The sequence below is a fragment of the Melanotaenia boesemani genome, chromosome 5 (assembly GCF_017639745.1).
Source record: "Melanotaenia boesemani isolate fMelBoe1 chromosome 5, fMelBoe1.pri, whole genome shotgun sequence".
Classification (NCBI taxonomy): Eukaryota; Metazoa; Chordata; class Actinopteri; order Atheriniformes; family Melanotaeniidae; genus Melanotaenia; species Melanotaenia boesemani.
The window spans coordinates 29,384,756-29,411,731 of NC_055686.1; the positions used below are offsets into that span (position 1 = coordinate 29,384,756).

The 26,976-nt window shown below is 41.8% G+C and overlaps 1 protein-coding gene across 1 annotated transcript in view; it reads right to left on the reverse strand.

Annotated features, from left to right (window-relative positions):
- Window positions 1-608: 608 nt before the first annotated feature.
- frem1a (Fras1 related extracellular matrix 1a) overlaps window positions 609-26,976 on the reverse strand; it is a 51,116-nt gene continuing 24,748 nt past the window's right edge. The window contains exons 15-37 of the mRNA XM_041986657.1: window positions 26,058-26,151; window positions 25,726-25,978; window positions 24,950-25,153; window positions 24,031-24,216; window positions 23,757-23,953; window positions 23,434-23,644; window positions 22,557-22,701; window positions 22,336-22,477; window positions 18,237-18,432; window positions 17,610-17,874; window positions 15,059-15,476; window positions 11,098-11,299; window positions 10,867-11,011; window positions 10,658-10,787; window positions 9,751-9,823; window positions 7,285-7,434; window positions 6,990-7,195; window positions 6,862-6,909; window positions 6,620-6,778; window positions 5,219-5,350; window positions 5,028-5,143; window positions 4,724-4,809; window positions 609-1,360 (exon numbers count right to left, since the gene is read on the reverse strand). Of these exons, the coding sequence (XP_041842591.1) occupies window positions 1,149-1,360; window positions 4,724-4,809; window positions 5,028-5,143; window positions 5,219-5,350; window positions 6,620-6,778; window positions 6,862-6,909; window positions 6,990-7,195; window positions 7,285-7,434; window positions 9,751-9,823; window positions 10,658-10,787; window positions 10,867-11,011; window positions 11,098-11,299; window positions 15,059-15,476; window positions 17,610-17,874; window positions 18,237-18,432; window positions 22,336-22,477; window positions 22,557-22,701; window positions 23,434-23,644; window positions 23,757-23,953; window positions 24,031-24,216; window positions 24,950-25,153; window positions 25,726-25,978; window positions 26,058-26,151 (3,970 nt within the window). The 3' untranslated portion in view covers window positions 609-1,148. The remainder of the gene's footprint in view (window positions 1,361-4,723; window positions 4,810-5,027; window positions 5,144-5,218; window positions 5,351-6,619; window positions 6,779-6,861; window positions 6,910-6,989; window positions 7,196-7,284; window positions 7,435-9,750; window positions 9,824-10,657; window positions 10,788-10,866; window positions 11,012-11,097; window positions 11,300-15,058; window positions 15,477-17,609; window positions 17,875-18,236; window positions 18,433-22,335; window positions 22,478-22,556; window positions 22,702-23,433; window positions 23,645-23,756; window positions 23,954-24,030; window positions 24,217-24,949; window positions 25,154-25,725; window positions 25,979-26,057; window positions 26,152-26,976) is intronic.

A 26,976-nucleotide genomic window follows, 5' to 3' on the forward strand; every position in this document is an offset into this window, starting at 1 on the left:
TTTCGATGTTTGTGGGGTTCGGAGGACTAGATTGTAGATGAGTTGTGGGACGGCATCATTATGTGTGTGTTGTTCTGTGATTACTCTTTTGGAGCATACCGCACAGTACGATCAAAACTGATTTTTTTTATCTTCACGTGTGAGGTCTCGACCAGATAAAAAATCTCATAAGATTAAAAAAATCGTTATGTGTGTACCAGGCTTAACAGAGATGTTGGTGGTTTGGCATTATTTTAGCTAAAACCACATCCACAGCAACGTCCTGCTGTGTTCAGGGACATCAGTTCATCCCACCTCCACACCAAATTCCTGCTGCATTCAGGGACATCCGTTCATTCCACGTCCACAGCAACTTCCTGCAGCATTCAGGGACATTAGTTCATCCCACGTCCACAGCAACGTCCTGCTGCAAAGTAGCAACTATTTACTCTTCATGAGGGACTTTCAGGAAGCTGGACTAGAATCATCATGTAGGTGGAAATAAAAAGAAGATTCATGAAGTTTCTCTTGTCTTTCATCTTCCAGCAAACTCAGATTTCTTAGCTTCATCTAACGTCTACAAATTCACATCATTCCAGTAAAACTCAGTCAAGTTAACAAAATCTTAATTTTTTATGTGAGTTTGCACATTTTTATTTAATAAATTTGCTCTTATCTGCAAATTCCCAAAAAGCAAAATACACACAGACATTTTTTTAAATCATTATTTATCACCTGAATACATAAAAACCAGCTCCACCACTTCCATACAGTGTACCACTGCTGCCGGAGTTAAAGAGATTAAACACAAACTGATTTAAAAACATATAAAATATGCAAAATATAAATTAAATTCATCGATTTCACACGATGTTGGATGTTGCGTTGCAGAATCTGTGAAAACCACCCCCCAACATAACATTATCCCAAACATGACCATAATCCACTGTTAGTCGCTGCAAAAGCAGCTAAATACTTCCTTACATTTCTTTTCAGCTTACATGGGTGATAATACTTCCAGTGGTTAGAGTAAATAAGATGTAAACAAGGTCACTTAAATACTCTGTTACAGGTTATTCAGTATGAGAATCCTTATAAATTACAGCTAAAGCAGAGTTCTTTTTGGTCCTTTCTGGGAAGCTGTCTGGTGTTGCGGCTCCATCCTCAGCTCACTGTGGTGTGGTTTTTACCGAGCACACAAAGCCATGACCTCTCCCGCTCGCACAGTCTCTGATTTGCCACTTGGCCCGTCTCCACACCAGGACGCACTTCTTGCTTCCCTTCATCTTGGACCTGGGTGGCACCGTTCTCCAGTTGGTGTAGGTGACGGGTTCGCCGCCTGCCCACTCCCAGCGTCCGCGGCCCTCCCGGTCATTCAGGCCTTGAACGGTAAAGGAGAAATCTGTCATTTTTATCTGAGGAAAAAAAACGCTTTGAGACACATTTTTGAAACTAGCTTTGGACATGAACTGTGATGGGAAACGAGCACCGTTGACATCATTAAAACCCAAAACAATGGATGTGCGCTAAGCATCCCAGTTCATAACAAACCAGTTTGAACTTTTGTTCAAACTGAAATTTGCTCTACACCACAAACACCGGTTAAAAATAAACAACATTGGGAATGTGGTGCAATTGTTGGAGGGGGGACATTAAACAAGCAGCAGATCAGCTGCTTTCCATATCACTCATTTATAAACCTTTCACACCAATACCAATACTGATACACATACCGATACTGATATCAGTACTGATACTAGTACTGATACCAATACTGATACCAGTACTGATACCAATATTGATACTGATACCAGTACTCATACCGATACTGACACCGATATTGATACCAGTACTGATACCGATACTTTGTCCAGGAATATCACACAATTGTACAGTGTGCATTTATATTACTATATAGAAAACAAATAAAACTCAGACATAAATACTCGAGAGAAATGCTTATAAAATAATGATAAAATATATTGCTGAGTAAAATAAATAAAAATAAGAACAAAACAAATATTTTTAAATATTTGTTTTATTCTTATTTATTATTCTTTATTTTTAAAATATTTCTTTCAGTCTCATTAAAAGCAATTATTTCAATGTTAAAAATAATTAGATTACAAATTATAATAAAATTATTTAATTTAGAACATAATACTCAAGAACTTGTGTTAAACCTGAAAAATATCAAAACACAGCATCTGATAGGCTGATAGGCTACCAAAACCATGTGACACAGAAGGAATGCATTGTGACTAGAACAGAAAAGCCTCTCAGAAGTGAAAACAAATTGCATGTTTTGTACAGACGTGGACAAAATTGTTGGTACCCTTCGGTTAATGAAAGAAAAACTCACAATGGTCACAGAAATAACTTGAATCTGACAAAAGTAATAATGAATAAAAATTCAATGAAATTTAACCAATGAAAGTCAGACATTGCTTCAGCAGAATTTTTTTTAAAAAATAAACTCGTGAAACAGGCCTGGACAGAAAATTATGGAAAAGACTGAAAATAATGTGACCAAAGGGACATGTTAATCCAAGATGTGTCCACTAAAATAATTCAGCAGCCAATAAAAAGACAGGCACAGTTTAAAAGATTAAAAAATCAAAGCTTGAAATTAAATGAGCTCCATTGTCCTTATTAGTTCAGTTAGTAAGGTGTTCAAGTGGTAGAGAAGGCAAAACTTAAAGCACATTTTCCCAGTTCAGTACTGGACTTTGGAAACATTTAAATGATAAAAACACACAGGTTGTAATGGTTATTGGTCCTTTGTCAAAGACAAGACAAATAAGTTGAAACTATTCTAAGAAGAGCCTCATATATCAGAGATAAATCCGTGAATAGAGAAGAAGAGGAGGTTGGGAGAGGTCGCTGGCGTTGGTTGTTTGCTGCTTCTCCACTGCTTTTTGGTGTTTTAATAGCTCTAAACTGTTCTGTGTTGCAGTTAAGGACTCTGTGCCAGCAAAGGCACTATTTCAACAGAGACAAAAGTCAGGTGCACTAAGGATTTGCTGAATATTGACAATAGATCATCATGTGGTGCGACTTTTCAGCACTTACCCGAGGCCCTGTGCTGTTGCCATGGTCGGCAGGGTGAGGTTTCTAGTGAACTTTCTTTGTCGGTGTTGCTTCTGGACCTCGTCATGCCTCTGATAATGATTACTGATCTAGACTCAAAACCGGATCAATGTCACTGGACACCTCTGCTATTAAACAGCTAAGACTTCTACGGCGGCCTCACTATGTCCATAGAGGTTCTCGCCATGGATTCGTTTATTCCATGAGTAGGAGCTCCATTCCATTGCTCTGGTCGGCGTCTCGCCCTGTTGCTCAGTGGAGACGTCATCAGAACCCTGTCAGCACTGTTCCTGATGATGCTGTGTTGGAGCACTGACAAAGAAAGCAGTGTGGAAAACCCGAAGTGGATCTCAGCATTCTGCGTGCGCTCCAAAAATCTACGCCCCTTACTAACGTCAAAGTGGAACTATTTAACACTCAGTCGGTTACAAACAAAGCGGTTCTGGTCCATGACCACATCTTGGAGGCTGGACCTGATCTAATGTGCCTTACTGAGACCTGGCACAAGCCTGAGGAGTACACAACTCTAAATGAAGCTTGTCCCACTGGATACGCTTACGTCCAATTTCCACCGGGTGCGTGTGTGCCACGATCTGGCCACACCACAGTTTTGTTCTGACCTCCATGGTGTGTCAATCCACACTAGGAGCGTGTCAGGTGCAGTCCACCTAGCTGGGTTCGTGAGGTTATGAAATCCCAGGAGAACTGGAGAATCCCAAGATTCTTCACTTCCAGGATAAATGTCTTGTTGTCCATGACACCCTGACCAATTAATGACAGAATGTTTACATGGTTTAGCAGCACAGATCTGCACAGAGGCTTTTTTTTTTATTGCTGGAAGCTTTTATGCTGCTCCCATGTCAGATTTCCTGTCTGCCCCTTTCTGAACTGCTAAGGGACAAAAACCTCCCAGAGGTTCTAAGGGATTACAGAGCCGGACTCAGGGCTGCAGAAAGAAAGTGGCGCAAATCAAAAGAGCACACTGACTTGTCTGAGTACTGGCAAAAACTTTTTTCACATCCAGCCTAAAGGCTGCCAAGATAGCCTTTTATCAGAACAAGAGCCGCAATGCTCCCAACACATGACTACTGTTCATGGCGTTTAACTCTCTTCTATCTCCACCACCTGCTCAACCACCCAGTGTGTTGACTGCAGAAATGTTTGCTTCCTACTTCACTGAAAAGGTCGCTACCATCAGTAACCAATTCACTGTCACTCCTTAATCCAGAGCTACACTCCCTCTCCACAGTTACGCTCTGCCAGCGAAAACCACCTAGTGCTCCCACCACAACGTGGCGCAAGTCAGTAGCTAGACTCTTTTCCTCTGTTGTTTCCCAGTGGTGGAACGATCTACCAAACTTCGTCCGATCCACAGAGTCCTTATCCACTTTTAAGAGCAAGCTAAAGACTCAGTTGTTTAAGGAGCATTTCGGCACTTAGCTTAACTCTTCTACTCGTCAGAATGAGTTAGAAAGATTTGTCCAGCTCTTTGGCTCAACTAAGTACTGAATAATCGTGTGCACTTATGCCCAAGATGATATTGCATGATGAAAGCTTGATTTTGTATTCAAACAAAGGACTTACATAAATTTTTTTTATTGTTTTATTGTTAAAGTTGAGAGACGATTATCAGATAACTGAACTGAACACCCACCTATCCAGAACGGCTTTCTCCCACTGAAGTCCCACAACCAGTCCATGTTGGTTTTAGAGCGAACACTTGCAAGAGAGCCCTTATATCTAAAATCCCGAAGAAAGAGAAAAAACAGAAAGGTTGTTTTCTTTTTCCAGGCATACATAACAGATAGCATAAATATGAAGTGACACAGCTTTCATATGACAAACAACTAATCCAAGCATGCATGCCCATGCATCCTGACTCGGACATTCTGATTACATCTGTTCATCATGCGTGTAATCTGTGTTTTCATGAGAACATGCAGAATGTTGGACTGTACTTTTCCCTGCAGGCCCTGTTAGCTGCGCTCCATGTGACCTTGTGCTCAGTGCTGAGAATGAAGCAAAGGCCTTGATGAAAGGTCCAACCCCGAGGACACATCTGAGCACTCACCATCTGAGGAAATGCGGAGACATGCTGACATTTGTGGGAAAATGGGATCTTCATCTCAAATAAATAATGATGTGTTACCTGATGAGTTGGTTTCCAGGGTTTCCAGGTGACACCGTTGCAGTGAAAGAGTTGATTTGTGGTTTGGTTGAAATGCAGGAGTCCCATTAGCTCTGGCACACAGGGCTTAGGGATAGAGCTATCACCTGTCACCTGTAGCCAAAACAATTAATGTGTTTATTTGTGCTGCTGCAAATTGAAGGTAAACAGCCTTTTCCAGGATAATCAATAATAATACATGAGAAATACTATAATAATGAAGTAAAATTAAACAGTTTGTTTGGTTTAAAGCATCTAACGGTGGTAAGTCAAATAACCAAAGTGAAAGAGGCTTTATTTAACCTACATTTCAAAGAGGCTCTACCTACAATGGAAAACAATAACAACAAAAGGATACTCATTACATTTAATCAAAAAAGACAAAAAAGCCTAATTGGTCCCATCAACACTCTTAAAGTAGACTGACATGTTAATACTGGTTAGCAAAGGAACGACTAAACATCCACTTCTTAACAAAGACAATAGCTAACACTGATTTACAAAAAAAAAAAAAAAAAAATCTGGGGGAAAAAAAAATTGGGATTATTAAGCGTTTAATCAAATTTATTAAGTAGGGTGATATGAACTCTTCTATTTATGATCACCAATTCTTTACTTGCAGTAAACTGCAGGAAATCTGACAGCTGAGCTAAGCTAACTGCTACAGAGACAACAGAAAAGTCAACCTTAACCATCTAAAACAGCTCAAATCTCAAAAATTTTATAGCACTTCAAGTGAACGCCACGTTGTACTTTCACATTGCGTCACTTTATATCAGACAGTTATTTAGTTTAGTTAGTTTAGTTTAGCAACATTTTCTCTGTTAGCATAGCAGTTAGCCTGGTTAGTTCTGTAGAAATTCTCCATGATTCTATAAAGTTAGACTGCACTGGCTGCTGTCGACTGCAGATAAAACATTAATTTCTCAAAATATACACTGTGAATTAATAAATATTTTAACAACATTGTATTATCAAGAAAAAAAATCTCCACTCTAAGTATAAACGGGAGTATTTGAAGTCACAGATTAAAAAAGAATCAAATATTTTGTCATTCAATGAGCTGTCAGATTTAAAGGGTAAAGTTTCATCTATCCTCTTTTCTTGTTATCTCTGCCGTACTTAAATGTCAATTGATGCTGCGTTCGTGGAACCCTAGAATTGGAAAGTTTTTTGCTTTATTAGCTTTTGTAGTTCTGAAGAATGAGCAAATAATGCTCTGACAGTAGATGTTTGATGTTTTATTACGTAACTGAGTAACATCTCAAAAATAGGCTGGTAAACTTGTAGTTTGCAGCAGCTGGTGAACAAATGGCCGAATGTATTTAATTTAAAATCATCTCATTGACACAATTTCCAAGTAGCCATGATATTTGTACTCACCCCTTCAACAAGTCTAGTGTTTTGTGGTTTTGGGATCTTTGGAGGATCTGGTTTTGTATCAGTAAATGCCCCCCTGTTAACCACCTTTATGTTTGCCTTTCTGCCCCTCCTGGATGGCAAGGTCTCGTCCTCCACTTTCATCTGCATGATTCCGTGATACTGGAATGGAAGAAAGAATGGGATTAAAGATGTCTTCAACCTTCAGAAATATCCGGCTGCTGTCGGGTACTGCAGCGACTTACTGTGTAAACTACATCTGTCCCATTGTGAAACACAGATGAAGGAGCAATCTGAAAAACAGAGAAACGGTTTATACAGAGGTCTAAAGTCGATAAAGCAAAGTTATAGCACAAAGGAAGGATGGTTGTACAGATTTAGGATTGCCCAAAACTCTGATCTTTTTTGGGAGCTCTGCAGGTGGGCTGGAGATGCCATCTCCTCGGGTCCATGGGACAGATTCTGTGTCAAGGGGGAGTTTCTCCAGCTTAATGGATCCGTGTTGAGGATACGTGTCCAATCGAATCTCTTTTCCTCCCAGAAGAGGAGTCTGATGATCCTGGTTAAGCCTGCACTGCCCTGAAGTGATCGAGTTTCAAAAGGTCAGCATGAGGTTTTTATAAAAACATGGCAAGAAATGAGAGATACTCATCTGCATAATTTTTAACCTTTTCCTGAGTCTTTGATGGTCACTTCAGCCTTACTGATCCTGCCAATAATTGTGGCTTCAGGAGAGACCAGCAGCACCTCAAACGTTTCATCAACCTCCTCAATGTGGTCTTGAATGATCCCAGCCTGCCACCTTCGCTTTGCCACTCCTACATGGACAGTAATAATTAATTACACCAGACATTGTTGTAGAGTGTAACACAGAACTCCAGCCATTGGAAAATATCATTAGTCAAAATAAATTTCAAAATACGCATTTCTTTGATAAAATATCACCTCGACCTCTGCTGCTCTCCCCCTGGGGGTACCACAAGGCTTCATTCTTGGACCCCTTCTATTCACTTTATACCTGATGCCAAGTGGCGCTACTGTCCCCACAACATGTTTTTTCTTCATTCATGTTTAGTTCTGATCCTGGGAACAGAAAGTAGACTTGACCCTGATGACTTGGGGGATCTGGTTGGTTTATGACAAACCAGAAGATCCTGAATGGATTTTGGCCCAAAACAGTGCTTTGTAAACTAACAGCAACCAGACAGAAGGTAAAGATCAGATCACTGGAGGTCTGTGATCCACGTTCCTAGCCTTAGTGAGGACTGGAGTTCGATGATCCACGTTTATGCTCTTAGTGAGGACTGGAGTATATGATCCATGTTCCTACTGTAGTCTCAGTGAAGACTGGAGCAGCAGGTTTCTGGACTTACTGCAGCTGTGTGATGGACTTTAAGGAGACCTGTAAGGACAGGGTTCCAGTAGTCTAGTCTACTAAAGATAACTGCAGAAATCCTGCTGAGTCATCAGTCCTTTAGTCCTCCAGACGTTCTTTAAGTGATAACAGGCCGACTTCACAACCATCTTCATTTGCTGCTGAGATTCAGGTCTGAGCCCAGGACTACTTCCAGATTCCTGTTCAGGTTGTTGGTTTTTAACATAATTTCAGTGCTGACTTTTAATCTTTCTTCCTTGACTCCAAACCCTTTTCTTCAGTTTTGTCTTCATTTAACTGGAGGAAGTTCTGGCATATCCAGTCTTTTATGTGATAAGTGCATGTGATCATGTTTAAATTGGACTGTTGTCTCCTGGTGAAATGGTTATGTAGATTTGTGGCCCGTGAATGAATTATCTTTGGCCCGCATGATCATGTCTAATCACTATCAGAGCTGGCCCGCTGATAGAAAGCATGCATCACTATAATACTACAAGTCCCACAATGCACTGCCAGTGCAATGGGGCATCAATCACAACCTGCAAGCGAGTACCTCACTCGTTCTCTAAAAGCCTGACAGAGCTGCTCACAATTGTCAACTACTCCTCTCTCCAAAAAAACAAGAGTATATAGATGTAAAGCATAAAGCTGAGTGTCTGTGTGGAGACAGTGAGGCTGGAAAGAAAGAATACAACGTAAGGAAACAAACAAAGACCATGACAGATACAAACATCTGGACAGGAAACTACGGCTCCACAAGTAGAAATGTTAAATATGAACCACAGTTTATGATGACAGTAAATTTACTCATCTAATTTCATATTGCATAATAACTTTCACTACAAACTATGATATGTATATATATATATACAGTATATTTCTTATATATATGAGTGTGTACTTGTGGAAAACTGACCTTCAGTCCAGTTTAATTGTTGCATTTCTCTTCTCTTGCTATTACAAGACATTTGATTTTTCAAATAAGGAAATTATTTTTGGCTGTTCTGTAGAAAATATTTTCACTTAAAATTACTCTGAAAAAGAAAAATTCATATAGAGCCATAAGAAGTAAATGCAATGGATTTTAACTTTTTTCATTTATTTAATGATTAATGTTGTTTTATAGGCAATAAGTGACGGGCTCTGTTAGTTCCAGGTTCAATGTGTGCAATAAGATCGTTTTAAAAAAGGTTTTAATAAACATTGAACCAGTCCGGACCTCAACTTGTTCCAGTTTTTTCGTTTTGGCCTGCTGTGTATTTAAGTTTGACAGCCCTGTTCTAGTTGGATCCGGTTGTACCAGGACTGAAATGTTGCCACTAACTATGTTCAGGCTGATGTCACTAAAGAGCTGAACTAGAGCAGTCTCAGTGCGGTGGCGTGGCCGTAAACCTGACTGGTGACGGAACACTAACCCTTCACTTCAATGGCTTCTACTTTCCTGTGTGACAGTGACACTGACTGACTTTTAAGTTGTCTTTTATTTCTTCTGTGAATATTTGTATCTTCGGTATTTATCATCAGCCTGGGTCTCTTATGGTTTGGTTGTATTGTGCAGCTCTGGTATGGTTTTAAAGTGCTTTATAAGACTCTTTATAATTTATGATAAAGTATGGTTTAAAACCAATCCTGACCTCAAAACTCTGGTACGTACCAAACTTTGTATGTTTATTTTACAGGACAGCTGAGCTTAATATCATTTTCAACATTTAATACCCTTCAAATCTCACATATTAAAACTGTAATAACAAGAAATTACCTGGATCAAATTGAATGAGAGACGAAGGGTTTATGACAAAATCTCTTCCAGCTGTGGCAGTGCCCTCCTTTACCTGGATAAAAATAGAGAAGAGCTAAAGAAGAAGGCTCCAGAAACAAGTCTTATGTTCATCAGAGTATCAGGTTACTGAGGCATGACAAGTCTGTCGAACTGCAGTCTAAGGCCTAGAACATACTTGCTTTTGAACCTTGCATTAGTGTAGCCCACCAGCTCCATAATTACAAGAGTAATTATTTACATATTTTCTTGTTTACGTTGGGTGTTACCAGAATATAAGGGGGCGCAGTAGAGAACGCCAAAAAAGAGTTGCTGAATTTGTATGGTGTAAACATGGTGGCAATAGAGGAGGTTGGTATTTGGTTAATTTTGAGATCATGGTAGAAAAACAGCAGCAGTATTGTAGCTGGTCTGTAAGGACCCTAAAACAGCCACGGTGTTAGCGACGAGTATGGCAACCGAGAAATTCATATATTATAGAGATGCAGGTAATTTAAGACTTGGTCAACAAGTGATTAAAAGCAAGTATGTTCTTGGCCTAACAGGGTTATTCTTCAAAGTGATGGAAACATGTTAGAAGTTCATGGGGTTTTGGGTTTGCGTAGGGGGCTTATTTTACTGGACACTTTTCAGATTAGATGGCTAATAAGTCCCCTAAATAGACTACGATTTGTCAAACTGATCCCTACACTGCCCCCTACTGGTTACTCTCATATTACAGCTTGAGAACGTGTAGTGTTAATTTCTGAGGATGTGCACAAACATTACTTCACATAAATGCAAAATATATAAGGTAACTGTGATCAACATGCATATGCCAATCCTAAGAAACTACGAGTCTTAAACAACATTAGATGCTGATCTTCAGTATCGGTAGCAAGTGTTCGACCTTGACAGTGATGTAGGATGACTCTGCGAGGTTTCCCTTTCGGATGATGTCCAGCAAGATGGTTCCCTTCTCTTCACATGCAGAAGACTCTGGCTGAGAGAACTCCACACCGGACCACTGCAATTTAAGTCTGCAAAAACAAGGTGCAACCAATGACAAGGTTCAACTCTAAATTACCATAAAAAGCAAAGACGGTTGTGGATTCTTACACATGAGAGGCCCCCATGTTGCCCAGAGGATCAGATACTCTGAATTCCAGGCTGTCTGAGTAAGACTCCCGATCCGGATTGATGATGTAGACGATCGTTCTTTTGTTAAGCTCCGACTGAGTGAAACGCTGCGATACGAAACTACCTGCAGAGTAAACAGGGAAGGCTGTTTTTTTCTTTTCTCATCTCAAAATCAGCTTCAATATAGATGGAAACTGAATTCATCCTGACCTGTGGTCAAGTTTTCAAGGTAGCCAAAATAAGGTGGACGAACGATACAGAAAATAAGCTCCTCGTCTCGGCTGTCACCATCTTCAGCCTTCAGTTCTCGAGATGACAGGAAGATCCCATACCGACCATCGGCTAAAAGCTCAGCTTTCCAAAGCGGCAGCAGCTTCATGACCTCAGGAGAAGATTTATCCAAAGGTTTGATCTGAAATTACACCCAACTAAATTAATCAGGACTTAGTTAACTCCAAACAAGCAAAAATGATGGAAAATGGCCTTTGAGCTGTTAACTTGTGTTGCTTCTGCTGATGAGCCCAAATATTAAGACCACTCTTAAACCTCATTTATCCTCTATGCTAAATACACATTCACCGACAGTCCTCTGTCCAGCTTTTGTGTCCTTTACTTGCATATTTCCATTTTCAGAGAGCCTGTGCGGATCATGGAAACCACAGGGAAGTGTTGCACCGTATAACTCATGTATGACTAGTGAAAGGAACAAAAGAAGAAAAAGCTGTTATGTATTAATGGTTGCTCCAGCCACCGCTGTCTGCTATGCTGCTTCTTGTTATGTCTCTTTCTGAGAATCTACAATATCATGACCTCCTAACAACCATGCCAATGTAAAGGATGCATGGGAGTATGTGGCCAGGGACATCTGACAACATTTGACACAGACATACCTATTTCCACATGTATATGGAGCATGAAACAAGCAGAAACAATTTCACATCAGTATCACATTAGAAACAGAAATAAACCTTTTTCTTGATTTAAAGAGAGCATTTGATACGGTTGACCAACAAATTCTATTATCCCGGCTAACCAAATTAAATCTTTCAGGACAAGCAATTTTCTGGATGAAACATATTGAAACTAAACCGAACTCATGTGACAGTCAGTGGTATCAAATCTCCTTTTTTAGACAGGTTGGAGTTCCTCAGGGCTCCATTCTTGAACCTGTATTATTCTCATTATATTTTAATTACTTATTATTTGCCAACACATGAATTCCCAGCTTTATGCAGATGATTCTGTAAATTTCACTAAGGTAAATTCTGATGTGGAATGTTTAGAAAGACTGACTTCAGCAATGACCTGTACTGATTAGTGGCTCAGTAAGTTTTGTTAAATTCAATTTTATTAAATAAAGAAAAAAAAAACTGCATATTTTCAAAACCCACAACAGTAAGGTCAAGCCCACATGTGTTTTTAAAAGGGGAGGAGCAACAGATCGTAGATTAACGCAAATATCATAGTGTTACCTTGGGCTTGAATTTATCTTTTAAAATCATGTAAAAAATTTAGTAAAATCGTAAATTTTAATCTCTATAATTTGAAAAGAATTAGATCATCAGTGCCAGTGAATACTACTACAGGGTGTGCAGAATTATTAGGCAAGTTGTATTTTTGAGGATTAATTTTATTATAGAACAACAACTATGTTCGCAATGAACACAAAAGACTCATAAATATCAAAGCTGAATATTTTTGGAAGTTGGAGTGGGGCTTTTTTAGTTTTAGTATCTTAGGAGGACATCTGTGTGTGCAGGTGACTATTACTGTGCATAATTATTAGGCAACTTAACAAAAACCAAATATATACCCATTTCACTTATTTATTTTCACCAGGGAAACCAATATAACAACTCACATTTTACAAATATACATTTCTGGCATTCAAAAACAAAACAAAAACAAATCAGTGACCAATATAACCACCTTTCTTTGCGAGGACACTCAAAAGCCTGCCATCCATAGATTCTGTCAGTGTCTTGATTTGTTCACGATCAACATTGCGTGCAGCAGCAACCACAGCCTCCCAGACACTGTTCAGAGAGGTGTACTGTTTTCCCTCCCTGTAAATCTCACATTTGATGAGGGACCACAGGTTCTCTATGGGGTTAAGATCAGGTGAACAAGGAGGCCATGTCATTATTTTTCTTCTTTTAGACCTTTTCTGGCCAGCCACGCAGTGGAGTACTTGGATGCGTGTGATGGAGCATTGTCCTGCTTAAAAATCGTGTTATTCTTGAACGATGCTTACTTCTTCCTGTACCACTGCTTGAAGAAGGTGTCTTCCAGAAACTGGCAGTAGGACTGGGAGTTGAGCTTGACTCCATCCTCAACCCGAAAAGGTCCCACAAGTTCACCTTTGATGATACCAGCCCATACCAGTATCCCACCTCCACCTTGCTGGCGTCTGAGTTGGAGTGGAGCTCTCTGCCCTGTACTGATTCAGCCACAGGCCCATCCATCTGGCCCATCAAGACTCACTCTCATTTCATCAGTCCATAAAACCTTAGAAAAATCAGTCTTATGATATTTTTATTGGCCCAGTCTTGACGTTTTATCTTGTGTGTCTTGTTCAGTGGTGGTCGTTTTTCAGCCTTCCTTACCTTGGCCATGTCCCTGAGTATTGCACACCTTGTGCTTCTTGGCTCTCCAGTGATGTTGCAGCTCTGAAATATGGCAAAACTGGTGGCCAATGGCATCTTGGCAGCTTCACGCTTGATTTTCCTCAGTTCATGGGCAGTTATTTTGCACCTTGTTTTTTCAACACGCTCCTTGCGACCCTGTTGACTATTTTGAATGAAATGCTTGATTGTTCGATGATCACGCCTCAAAAGCTTGGCAATTTTAAGAGTGCTGCATCCCTCTGCAAGACATCTCACTATTTTTGACTTTTCAGAGTCAGTCAAATCTCTCTTCTGACCCATTTTGCCAAAGGAATGGAAGTTGCCTAATAATTATGCACACCTGATATAGGGTGGTGATGTCATTAGACCACACCCCTTCTCATTACAGAGATGCACATCACCTGATATGCTTAATTGGTAGTAGGCTTTCAAGCCTGTACCGGTTGGAGTAGAACAACATGCATAAAGAGGATGATGTGATCAAAATACTCATTTGCCTAATAATTCTGCACACACTGTAAATGTTTCTTCATTGGATGTTTTTTACATATGGAATATCCATCCATCCATCCATTATCTTGACCACTTATTCCATTACGGGTCACGGGTGAGCTGGAGCCTATCCCAGCATTTAACAGGTGAGAGGCAGGGTACACCCTGGACAGGTCACCAGTCTGTCGCAGGGCCAACACAGATAGACAAACAACCATTCACACACACACTCTCTCCTAGGGAGAATTTAGAATAACCAATTAACCTATCACGCATGTCTTTGGACGGTGGGAGGAAGCCAGAGAACCCGGAGGGAACCCACGCATACACAGGGAGAACATGCAAACTCCACACAGAAAGGCCACCGTCCTCAAGGTTTGAACCTCCCCCAGCCAAGATTCGAACCGGTGACCTTCTTGCTGTGAGGCTGCGGTGCTAACCACCACACCACCGTGCAGCCCCATATGGAATATTTTTGACCGTGATACGTACACTAATGTATATGCACGTGCACATGATGTGCAAAGTCATGGTGCACGCCCGACAAAGGCTCTTCCCAAAGCTCTGGTGTAATGCAAGCCACCACATGTGGCCCACAAGGAAACTGCCACAAGGAAGGCTTCTCATATTAAGACCACTTCTGGCCCATGAAATCCTTGCCGTAATCCACATCCAGGCCAATAACTGACATCTGGACAACATATGCGCACAGGAGACTTGCCATGTTCCCAGCCAGGCTGGCAGCTGGCATCTGATCTACCTCTGGCCCACAACACTTGCCTGTACTGTAACTGAACCTTAAGTGCCAGAAGTGGCCCGGATTTGGCCCAAACATGTCTGCTATCTGGGTCACCTCTTGCACGGAACTGGAGTGAGGGACTTGCTTGTAATTTATTGTAAAAGTCACCTAAATTTAATGTGCAGAAATTCAGAAAAAGCACCAAAATGATGAGTATCCTTTTCATTCTGTTGGCTCACAGAACTAAGACTGATGGATACGAGTCATGTAGCATAACCTTTATCATTTAAAAACTCAACCTGTTTTTACTCACCTGAATAGTGAAGAACACGGGTTCTATCTGTAACTTCCCATCCAGCAGGAAACCTCGACTGGTGCTGTCTGAAGCAGTGAAGCCAAACCGGTCGATCTGTGATGGCCCCCCGTCATGTATATATGCCACCTCCAGCTCCTTTATATCTCTCTGGGTGAAGTTTGAGCCAGTTACCAGTGCGGTACCAGCTACAACCAGTTTTCCGTACTGTGGAGGCTGCTGGAGGACAAAGGTCAGGGCATTTGGTGGAGTGTCAGGATCCGACACGGACAAGCAGTCAGGATCTAGGATCACAGCAGAGCCTTGGGGGACTGTTAGGCCTTTGTTGGAGGTCAGAGAGGGCAGGACACGATCCACCATCTCTACCCGAACCTCAAAACTTCCGTTTCGGCTGCTTTCACCGTTGCTTACAACAAACCTGTAAAAACATATATCAGACTGGGTGTTAGGCCCAATGAGATCAAAGTAAACACTAGTAAAGAATAGTTAGCTATACTAGTTAGAGCCTGAGATCCAAAGGATGCACAGGACCGTTTTATATCTGTACTGCTTGTAGGGCTTTTCTGTTCCTTTAAAAGGAAAGGAACAGGCAAGCCTAGAATCATTGGTGAAGTCAAAATAATATTTGCTTTGCAGCAGGAACTTGGTGTGGTTTTTTTTTTTACTAATGTCCCACTACCACAGACCTCTCAGTCACGGTGGAATAGTACATGTATGTTGTAACCTCAGGGATGAGCAGTCACATGAACGACCAAAATTAATTATAAATCCTTCATCATCTGTCAACATTATCACAGTAAGCTGTGTTTTACATCTAGAACATGTTTGTAGACACTGAAACTATGGTGATAGGTGGGTTATTGCTGATAAGAGGTCAATATGGAGACCAGAACCTGTTTTCCTCAGAAATGGTTTCCTCCCACGAGGAGATCTGGAGCTCGAGATCACCAAGGAGGCATGAGATTTATTATCTCCACCAAGGTGGACGTCAGGTTTTCAGCTGCGTTAAGCTGGATTTATAAAAGCGTATGTTCGGTTACGGCATCACCGCCATAAGCTCCATGTAGCTCCGCGAAGGCTCAACACACACCTCTTCCAGACCTGACATGCACCCCTGCTTGCAGTGCAGTTACACAGACATACTCCCTTGTGATTGGTCAGGTTCTGGAGGTTCTTGATGAATTTGTGTGGTTATCTGTTGCCTGGTAAAAGAAAATTCAAGTATAGCGCAGTGTGTTCTTGCTGTTATTAGCAGCTTGTCTGCTTATCCATCAATATTGGATCGGGACACCCCAAACATTATTTTAGTGGACAACTGAATCAAATAATAGACACAAACAATAATATTAACAATAAAACTCAGCTCTAGTAATGTCTGGAAAATGCATTTAATTTAATTTCAATTCCGATTCCAAACAGTAGAAAAGAAATGGAAAAGATCCCTGGTCCAAAATGATCAGAGCTAAAGTTAAAGAGTCATTTTAAGTCCTTTAACCAGCAGCTCCAGCTGTTCTCTGGTTAAGAGTCTATAACACGTTACAGAACTTTAACTTTCTACATGTTTTCCTCCACATGCTTCATTAACAGGCATTAATATGTTACGGTAAGCCAGGACGGGATAAACCAGCAGCAGCTTGCAGTCTGGTCCTGGAGCCGAGGGGAATGTCTTCCGATCTGGAGCTGGAAGCTAATGGTGGGGGAGGGGCCTGAGGAAAGGGGAGGGGCCTGAGGAAGCGCTGCTCATTGAGAAGAAGTAAACTTTGCATGCTTTCACGTCAGTCTCCAAAAGTCTCCAATATCACCAGAGAACGTTTCTAGATTTGTCACTATTTGTTTTTTAAAAAAACAGAATCGATAGAGGGGTCTGCAAACTCGCTAAATTTAGAGCCCAGCTCTGATGTGTGCATCGCTATAATCGTACCAGAAGCCATGTGCTGACAACCACGTTGTTTCGAAGACAAACTGCAATTAAATGTGTTCATTTTTTTAACGTGTTCATTTCTTTGGCAATTAACTAATCGTAATTAACGCATTATCGTCCCACCGCTAGAAACATTAAATATTTTTTTAAATGTCACTAAATATAAACACCCAGATGAGGTTGTACTTCTTTGTACTAAAACATAGTTTTCCCTGTGAGGAGTATTGGTTACTTATAGATGATCTTGCTGCTATTTTACTGGTCCGTCCTACTGGAGTTAAAATGTGGCACCCTGAACAAAACTAAGCTAGACACCCCTGGTTTAATACATTTCTCATACATGGTGGTTCTGACTATTTTTTTTTAAGGCAGTGATTAAAAACGTTCCTTCAGCCCTCAACATCCGTGTTTTCTGATGCCCTGAAATGCAGTCCAAACTAAAATTGGGGAGATTCATTTTGATCCCAGTTTAGCTCCATATAGTTGGAACATTAAACACACTGTGCTGCAGGAGGTCTTTGTTCAGGTCTAAAACCCACTTCGTGTCCAGGTTGTATCTAAGGAGACAACAACTTAACAGTAAGAATAAAACCATGAATTAATGTGTCTTGGACAGGCTGTTGGACTCACTGAAAGGTCTCCATTTCTGTACTCGCTCGGTTGTCATGAACGTAAGCTACAAGGTTAGCTGCTATGTCCATCTGGCTGAAGGTGGAGATGACCAGCCCAGGATGTTTGACGTATTCTACGTGTCCGTGAGCCGGTGGGTGGGTGATGATGTACAGAAGTTCCTCCGGTTTGTCTGTGCCGTCTGTGGCCAGCAGCACATCGGTGGTGAGAACCACGCGATCCCCACGGCTGATGTTCACTGGCTTCACAAAGAGAGCAATGTTTCCTGGAAACCACAGAGAAATGAAAGTTCACACTGTGACTGGAAACACATGAGGACACCCTGAGGCCTGAGCTCGTACGTCCTGAGAGTGAAAGAATTCCTAGACTGACTCAGAGTCAGTGTTTATGAACCTGTCCCAGGTCATTACCCAGTTCTCATGTAGCCACCATCATCTGGCCCTTTAAAAGCAAATCTTCTGTCACCAGCGTGTTGATTATATGTGCTGACTTTACCAGTTTACATGTCCCAGATGCAGCGCTGCTAATCATGTGATTAACCAGGTTATGTGACCTGGCGAGCATGATGTTTATCCAGTAGGACAAACCTGCCACATGAGGAACTTCAGACTGAATGAAAAACAGTACCTTTATTCAGCTCTCGGACAGAGATGTGAAAGTGTTGTGGAGGTGATCGATTCTTTCCATCCATCACGTGGAAGACGAAGAAGTCCTGTGTCTTAGCAGCATGGAGGTCGGTATGAACGTAGCGCAGGAGGTTCATGTCCACCGTTTCCTGGGTACAATTCCTCCCGGCTGTCAGTGACACCCACTTCTGGCCTTCCTGAGACATATTTAGCCACAGTTGGAAGCACCAGCTTTATATCATTTCAGTCTTTAAATTATAGCAGGACAAATTAACTACTAATTACAGATGGTTCAGTTCTAAGAAATTAGCTTTCAGGTAATTAGATGTCTTAACCATCCTTATACTGGGTTTAGCTATGTGGGGTATGTGTGGGAACCATTTATGTTAACCTTTGGAGTAATGAGCTGAGAGAGTAATGAACTACAGGTGATCTTAATAAGTAGGTGGCTGCACAGTACTTACTATAGCTGTATGAAATCCACTGAAAAACCAGCATTTTATACAGTAAAAGCCTTTTTAGTTCACCTGCCATTAAAATGTATGGATATTATCCAGCAAGACCCAGCTTTTATGATTTTTGAATTTTCTAATAAACAGAAACATCAACTAAAAAAAACTAAGGCTTGGACAATACAGTTTTTGGAAGACATTGAGAACACTTGCCATCCACACAGAGGCTGAAAGAGTAGCCTCTAAAGTAGGAAACAACAAAAGTAAAGGTTAGGGATGTGCATGACTAATTGATTAGTCGAAACGGCGTGCAAAGTCGACAGCTTTTTTTTAAAAGTCAATGTTTTGTTTGGAGGAGTTATGTGTCATTGTGCAGAGACATGGTGGTCTCTGCATGGTGTGGTAAAAGAACAATGCAGCTTCTGTAAGAATGGTCAAGCTAGAGAGAGAGAGACATACAGAGCAGGAGTCAGACAGGGAGGGAAGGAAGTGGGGAATGTCAGAACAGAGGAAGTCGCTGTGAGGAACTTCCTGTTTAGCGGTGAACGTTTTTGGCAGCTTTAGCAATAAACACTGCACAGCTCTGATAGTTCCAGCAGAGTCCCATGTCTGCTTCACCACTGCTGGGTAAAGTGAAGGGAGCTAAACCCAAAGTTAGCTGCAGCTAGCTGCTGGGTAAAATGAAGGGCAATAATCCTAAAGCTAGCTGCTGCTAGCTGCTATGTAAACTGGAGGGAGCCAAGCCTGAAGCTACCTGCTGCTAGCTGCTATGTAAAGTGAAGGGAGTTAAATCTAAAGCTAGCTGCTGTTAGCTGCTGGGTAAAGTGAAGGGAGCTAACCATGAAGCTAGCTACAGCTAGCTGCTGGGAAAAATGAAGGAGGCTAAGCCTGAAGCTAGCTGCTGGGTAAAGTAAAGGAAGCCAAGCATGAAGCTAACTGCTGCTAGCTGCTATGTAAAGTGAAGGGAGTTTAATCTGAAGCTAGCTGATGCTAGCTACTGGGTAAAGAGAAGGGAGCTAAACCTGAAGCTAACTGCTGCTAGCTGCTATGTAAACTGGAGGGAGCCAAGCCTGAAGCTACCTGCTGCTAGCTGCTATGTAAAGTGAAGGGAGTTAAATCTAAAGCTAGCTGCTGTTAGCTGCTGGGTAAAGTGAAGGGAGCTACACCTGAAGCTAGCTGCTGCTAGCTACTGGGTAAAGTGAAGGGAGCTAACCCTGAAGCTAGTTGCTGCTAGCTGCTTGGTAAAGCGAAGGGAGCTAAACATGAAGCTGACTGCTGCAAGCTGCTATGTAAAGTGAGCAGGGTTAAGTCCGAAGCTGGTTGCTGCTAGCTGCAGGGTAAAGTGAAGGGGGCTAAACCTGAATCTAACTGCTGCTAGCTGCTTTGTAAAGTGAAGGGAGCTAAACCTGAAGCTAGCTGTAGCATGGAAACAACTAAATATTTGCCTAGGCAACTCAAAAACAGCCAGTTAAAAGGAACAAAACTGTTGCATCCTCATACAAATCCAAGGTCCACGTGTGGACTGTGTTTAATGACCTCTTTTACTGAACCATTTGCAGCACATTTACACACAAGTCACTGTCAGACTTCCTCTACCTAAAACAGGCAATCCAGTAACGTAAATGGTCTGCCCTCTACTGGACTCATAGGTACTGCAACACAATAATAGCTAGCCAGGTTACATTGAAGCAGTGGGCTGAGTGAAGCTTGCTGACAGGTAACTTTATAATAATGCTGTACAATTAATGACTCAGCATGTCTCTAGTTTCAGTTTAACTCTGTTTGCTGTGTGTAATGACGAGTGACGCATGCTTCGTTGTGCCAGTCAGCTTTTTATTTACGCTGCATTGCTAAAGTTGAGCTAAATTAGCTTAAGGAGCTCCCCGTTGTAATGTTTTGACTAACTGCTGTAAGCGGTACTCTTATTGTTAAGTGTGAAGCACCGGAACAGGATGTGCATGTAAAATGTTAGAGCATATTAACGTTGACTTGTAGCCGTATTAGCACACCAAGAAAATGCAATAAAGAACCAGCTGATGTTGGCAGTTCACACATATCGTGTGGTTAAGTTATTCCTAAAAAATGGCCCGTCATACCATCCATCTATGTTAGCAATAACATCACTATTATCCCAACCTAGCATAGCATTAGCTAAGTAGCCAGCAACTGCACAAATAACGTAAGTGTACAAAATATCTGAGAGTACAGAATGAGCGTTCACTAGTCCGTCAGCTGCAGGTTGAGGCATATTTTAGGAGGAGAGATATGAATGCAGGAGGAGGTTTATTCACTGCAGCACCGAAAACTTAACATTATCAATATTACAGTCTGTCTTCAGCCACAGTCATGATGTCACGTCTCCCTTAGTTTTACTTTGTCAGAACGACTATGTGTTACAATTAGTGCCAGACCATTTGTGACCATTATATATAAAATACAATTCTATCAAAGATGATATTTTTTTGACATTTGATAAAAGTATATCTGGTTTTTATTTTGGTTCATATATGACATATGCCATGATATATTTCAAAACAAGACATATTTAATTAATTCATCATTCATTAATACAATTAATTTATTGATTGACTTTTTTAAGGTTATGTATTTTAATTTCCCAGTTATGTAATGCTTTGTTGCATGTTTTTGGAAATTCTTCTGTTTTAAAGTGGTGGTGTAAGCGTTAATGAACCGAAAATGAAGTTAATTTATTCATTATATATATATATAATTTTATATATATATATTTTTTATTTATTTATTTATTTATTTAATCGGCTGATTAATCAGTAAACGGAAATTTTTTCTGCCAAATATCGGAATCTGTATCGGCCTTAAAAAATCCATATTGGTCAGGCCCTAACTGCGATACCACAGAAACGAAGCTGGCCTTCAGAGCTGGAGGTACGTACAAAGAAAATGAAGGAGCACCAAAAACTTAATGTCTTAGCTCTGTAAAGATGAATACAAAACCTAATCAAACACTACAACAATAACACTCTCTATCACCGGGGTGTCCAAAGTCTGTCCTCGAGGTCCGCTATCCTGCAGGTTTTCAATGTTTCTTGCTTCAAAACACCTGACTCAAATGAAATGGATCCAACAGCCAATTATGTTTTGCACAATTACTTGTTAATTTGAGTCAGGTGGTTTTGGAGCAGGGACACATCAAAAACCTGCAGGATTGCGGCCCTCGAGGACCGGAGCTGGACACCCCTGCTCTATCACAACTCCATACTAACCAGACAAACTAAATCAACTAAAGGAGAAGCCACTAGGGATTTACAAAATCTCTACTAAACAAGAAGACTAACAGTCAGAAAATGAACACAAAACCAAGTAATTTCAATACTGCTGGAACTCCACAGTACAAACAAAAGAACTAAGCTATCAAAGCTAACCTAAGCTAACTATGGTAACATCAAACATACACAAGTCAAAAGTCCACACAAGTTCTAGGGCAGACTGTTGTCGCTGACTGAGCGGCTGCAGACATCTCTTACATCCAGGTGATCACGCAATTTGAAAAAAAAGTGAAAAAATATTCATCTAAAATCCTTTTCTAGCTGTTTGTGGAAGGGGATTTTTCTGACCTCTAATGAACTGACAGTGTAGTAAGTTGAATCAAGAGAAAATGTTCTGACCAACCTTTATCTGAAGCAGTCCTTGGGTGGGAACATTCTGGAATATGTACACGATCTGAGAGGAGGGTGTATCTGTGTCCTGTGTGAACAGTGTAACACTGGATATAATCCTTGATTCTCCTGGATCCACCTCCAATCCGTTGTTCCTGAAGGCCAACGCAACAACACGAGTCACTTGTCTGTTCAACACTCGGTTGCTTGATGACTGAAAGATGTCTGTCTAACCTGATGACGCGTGGCTCTTCATCATTCACCGGCAGCACTTTAACCATCACCTGTCTGTGGAGCTGATGTCTGCCATCAGTCAGCTGGAGGGTAAAACTATCCTCCATGTTCTCAGAGTCGTCATGCATGTACATCAGGTCCATACCTGGTGCACAAAGATCATGTTTATACTTTAAATCTTCATTTGATTTAAAAGAAAAGTCATTCATTTAATCACATGGATCATGTTTTGTTGCTTGTCCAACACTTTTAATACTATTTCATCTCAGACATCTTCATTCCTGATTCCTAACACCACCCACACTTTTCAACAGAGTTAAATCCATGACGGATATTCCAGGAACAGTTCTCCAGGATCCTTGAAGGACTTTCCAAAACTCTTCTTTGAATGTTTCTATCTTTTGTTCCGTTTTCTGTTCAGATGATCCCACACTGCTTCAATAATGTTGAGGTCCAGGTTCTAGGGGGGGGGGGGGGGGGGGGGGGGGGATACATCCCTCCATCAGACCCTTAGAGTTCCGGGTTCTGGGGAGGATCCAGTTCTTGGGTCATGTGACATACCTCAGCCTTTTCTCCTTTGTTTCTCTTCCTGAAGAATGGCTTCTTGACAGCCACTTGTCCATAGAGACCATTTCTGATGAGGCTTTGACCAACAGTAGACTGAAGGTCCAGATGCATCTCTCAGGTTTTGGTTCAGGTCTTTGCTGGATCTAAGATCCTGTTTCTCTGTAGACAGTTTGTAGTCCTGACTCTTCTGTATGTGTCCAGTTTCTGTCTCCATGCTGAGATAAGCCAAGTTTCCAGCTAACAGCTAACGTGAATCACCTGAGCCAATTTCTACAGAAGTTAAATGATGCTTTATTGGTGTAAAACATACCGTTCATGAGGTCTGTCACGGTGAAGTGGACCACTGGAGACCCCACACTGACTTCTTGTCTCTTAGTGATCAGGTTTCCACCTCTGTGGTCAACAATCCTCCCGTGCTGAGGAGGTTGGACCACTGTGAAACGAAGGTCATTCTTGGGGACGTCCAGATCCAACGCGTTCAACACCGAGGAGTCCAGCTGCTTGGTTTCTCCTTCACGTACCTCATCACACAGGGAAGGCAGTAAGTTTATGACCACATCCTGGAACCAAATCTGAAGGGAACGTCTCGTCATCATGGTTTTCATCAGTGGGACTGAGACGGTAAAAACTCACTGTGATGTTGCGAGCCACAAACTCTGGGATTTCATCATTTGTTGGGTTAATAATGATGTAGAAGGGGACGTGGGCTGAGCTGTGCTTGCCATCAGACACGCGGAGCATGAACTGGTCGGCTGTGGGCTCCATCCTCTGGTGTTGGGACTGGACATAGTTAACATGACCCTCAATGATGTCTCTGTATGAGAAAGAAGCTGTGGGGAAAGGAAGCAAACATGAAGCCACCTTCTGTTTCACTCGTTTGAGGATAAAAGTTGATCATAACACTCACCGATGCTAATGCCAGTGTTGCTTTTCTCAAACCCAGGAGTCGGAAGGATATTTTCTATGTAGCCAAACTGGGGAGGAGAAATGAGACTGAACACCAGCTCGAAGAGGGCTGTGTCCACGTCAGAGGGTTTCAAATGAGACCTGGTTATTGGTGCAGACCCACCTTCATCCACCGTAAACATGTCCCCTATAAACAAGCCAAAACATTACACTATAATGTTTTTTAAAATCATTTTGAATATTCAAAATGTAGGAAACTATTTTTAAATTGCAATGCTCTTTACATTGACTTCATCAGCTCCACCTGTTTGTTTATGCTAATATCTAAGCAGCCAATCACATGGCAGCATGTAGTCATGTAGACGTGGTGAAGACGACTTGCTGAAATTCAAAATGAGCACCAGAATGAAGAAAGAAAAAGGATTTATCTAGACCAGGATGCAGCAGAAGACAACACCGGGTGCCTCCTGTCAACTAAGAACTGGAAAATGAGGCTACAATTCACACAGACTCACCAACACTGAACAATAGAAGATGGAAAAACGTTGCTGGTCTGATGAGTCTCCACTGCAGCTCAACATTCAGATGCTAGGCTCAGAATCTGCTGGAAACATCATGAAAACATGGATCCATCCATCTTCTTGGCCCACTTTGGACCCCTTAGTAGCAACATGGCCAGGTTTAATCAGCACAGAAGGTGGACCTGATGAAGTGGACCACCTGGTGCTAGAAGATGGTCCTGATGAAGAGGACCACCTGGTGCTAGAAGGTGGTCCTGATGAAGTGGACCACCTGGTACTAGAAGGTGGTCCTGATGAAGACGACCACCTGATACTAGGGGGTGGTTCTGGTGAATTGGAGGATATGGGTAAAAGTGGCCATCATCTCCTAATTTTTCTAGATCTAAATTGTTTACTGACCTGTTGTGAGTGAAGGTGGTTGGTTGTCAACAGGAAACACTGTGACGTGGAGGTCGTATAGCGGCAGGCTGTCCCGTAGCCGGGCTGAGCCTCTGTTCCGGATCAGATTCCCTCCACTGCAGCACAAAGCAGAGCTCTCCGTCTCCCCATCAGAAATGACAAAGGTGATGGTGTCATGGCGAGGAGTTAGTCCGATCTCCAGTCCTAAAACCACAAGCAGACAAAAAGAAGTCATTCTTCACTGTTTTGAATTGGACTCCATCACCATGCACGACTGAATTCTACCACGGTAAGACCTTCGTTCAGACTGGAAGTCACGCCCCTGGTTGTTTACTGGCTTTTAGTTTTACAAACATTATGAGTCATCATCCTAAAGTAGGTGGCCGCAGAGTATGGCCCATTCTGCCACTAATTAAAAAGGAAGTCAAACAACTGATCCATTCATCTTTGACGTGCTAGTAACTTAAGCCTCTTTATGCAAAGGTCCTGCTTGTCCACACTAATGGCCACCCAAGGTAGTGGCTAACCCAGTGAATCACCAGCTTTGAGATGCTAATCGTTACCCTCTCCTGTGTTCACTCACATCTGCGATAACAGATAATCCACGAGTAGACACATGAATTACCAGCAGGCAGAATTTAGACCACCATTAAAAACATTTCCTCTCTCAAACAACAGTAAAGAAACCTAATTTAATAACTTGTTATGCCAATCAGAGAGGCTAACTTACAGTCTCCTACTTAACCCTTATAAATCCACACCATCCAGGTTTTCACCTGTGTGCCTGTAGGAGATGATCCCGGCAGTGACGTCTGCCTGGATGAAGCGATCAACTACAACACCGTTGCGCTGCACCACGCCATGATAAGGCTGCCGGGCGATCAGGAATACCAGGCTGCTGTTGTCGCTGTCAGCATCAGTAGCATAGATATACTCTGCTGTGATTAGCATTTCTTGTCCCTCTGCACACCTGAGAAGTGGTTTCAAACCTGAGCCCATCACTGGGATCTCATCATTGACGGGCGTGACCTGGAAAAAGGCAAAGCAAGGAGAGTAAATTCCCCATTCCCAATTTTCATTGGTTATAAATTCAACAATCCACAGCTACCTTCACTATTAGAGTGAAGCTGATTGAATTGGTGCCGTCTGTCGCAGTGAATTCAATGCTGTCCTCTGTAGTTTCTGAGCTGTCATGGCTGTACCTGCAGGAACAAAATAATTCAACTTAACCATCAAGAGACGGTTCAGTTCAAGTACTCATGGATGTTTTGATTCCTTAAGCTCACAAAACAAAAACAGCAATTATTAAAACGCGTCAAGAAATTTTCACCACATGATGTTCACACACTGGTTACACTTCACCAGAACCACCTTCTAGTACAGAGTCCTCCTCTTCATTAGGGTCCACCTTCTAGTACCGGGTCCTCCTCTTCATCAGGACCGCCTTCTAGTACCGGGTCATCCTCTTCATCAGGTTCACCTTCTAATACTGGGTCACCCTCTTCACTAGGTCCACCTTCTAGTACCGAGTCCTCCTCTTCATCAGGGCCGCCTTCTAATACTGGGTTGTCCTCTTCATCAGGACCGCCTTCTAGTACCGGGTCCTCCTCTTCATCAGGACTGCCTTCTAGAAAGCAGGTGGAGATGATCTGAGCTCTGTGACATGGTGCATTATCCTGCTGGAAGTAGCATCAGAAGATGCTACACTGTGGTCATAACAGGATGGACATGGTCAGCAACAATATTCAGGTAGGCTGTGCTGGTTAAACCAGACCACGGTGGTACTAAGGGGCCCAAAGTGGGCCAAGAAGATGGATGGATCCATGTTTTCATGATGTTTCCAGCAGATTCTGAGCATAGCATCTGAATGTGGAGCTGAAATGGAGACTCATCAGACCAGCAACGTTTCTCCGTCTTCTATTGTCCAGTGTTGGTGAGTCTGTGTGAACTGTAGCCTCAGTTTCCTGTTCTTAGCTGACAGGAGGCACCCGGGGTGGTCTTCTGCTGCATTCTGGTCCAGATAAATC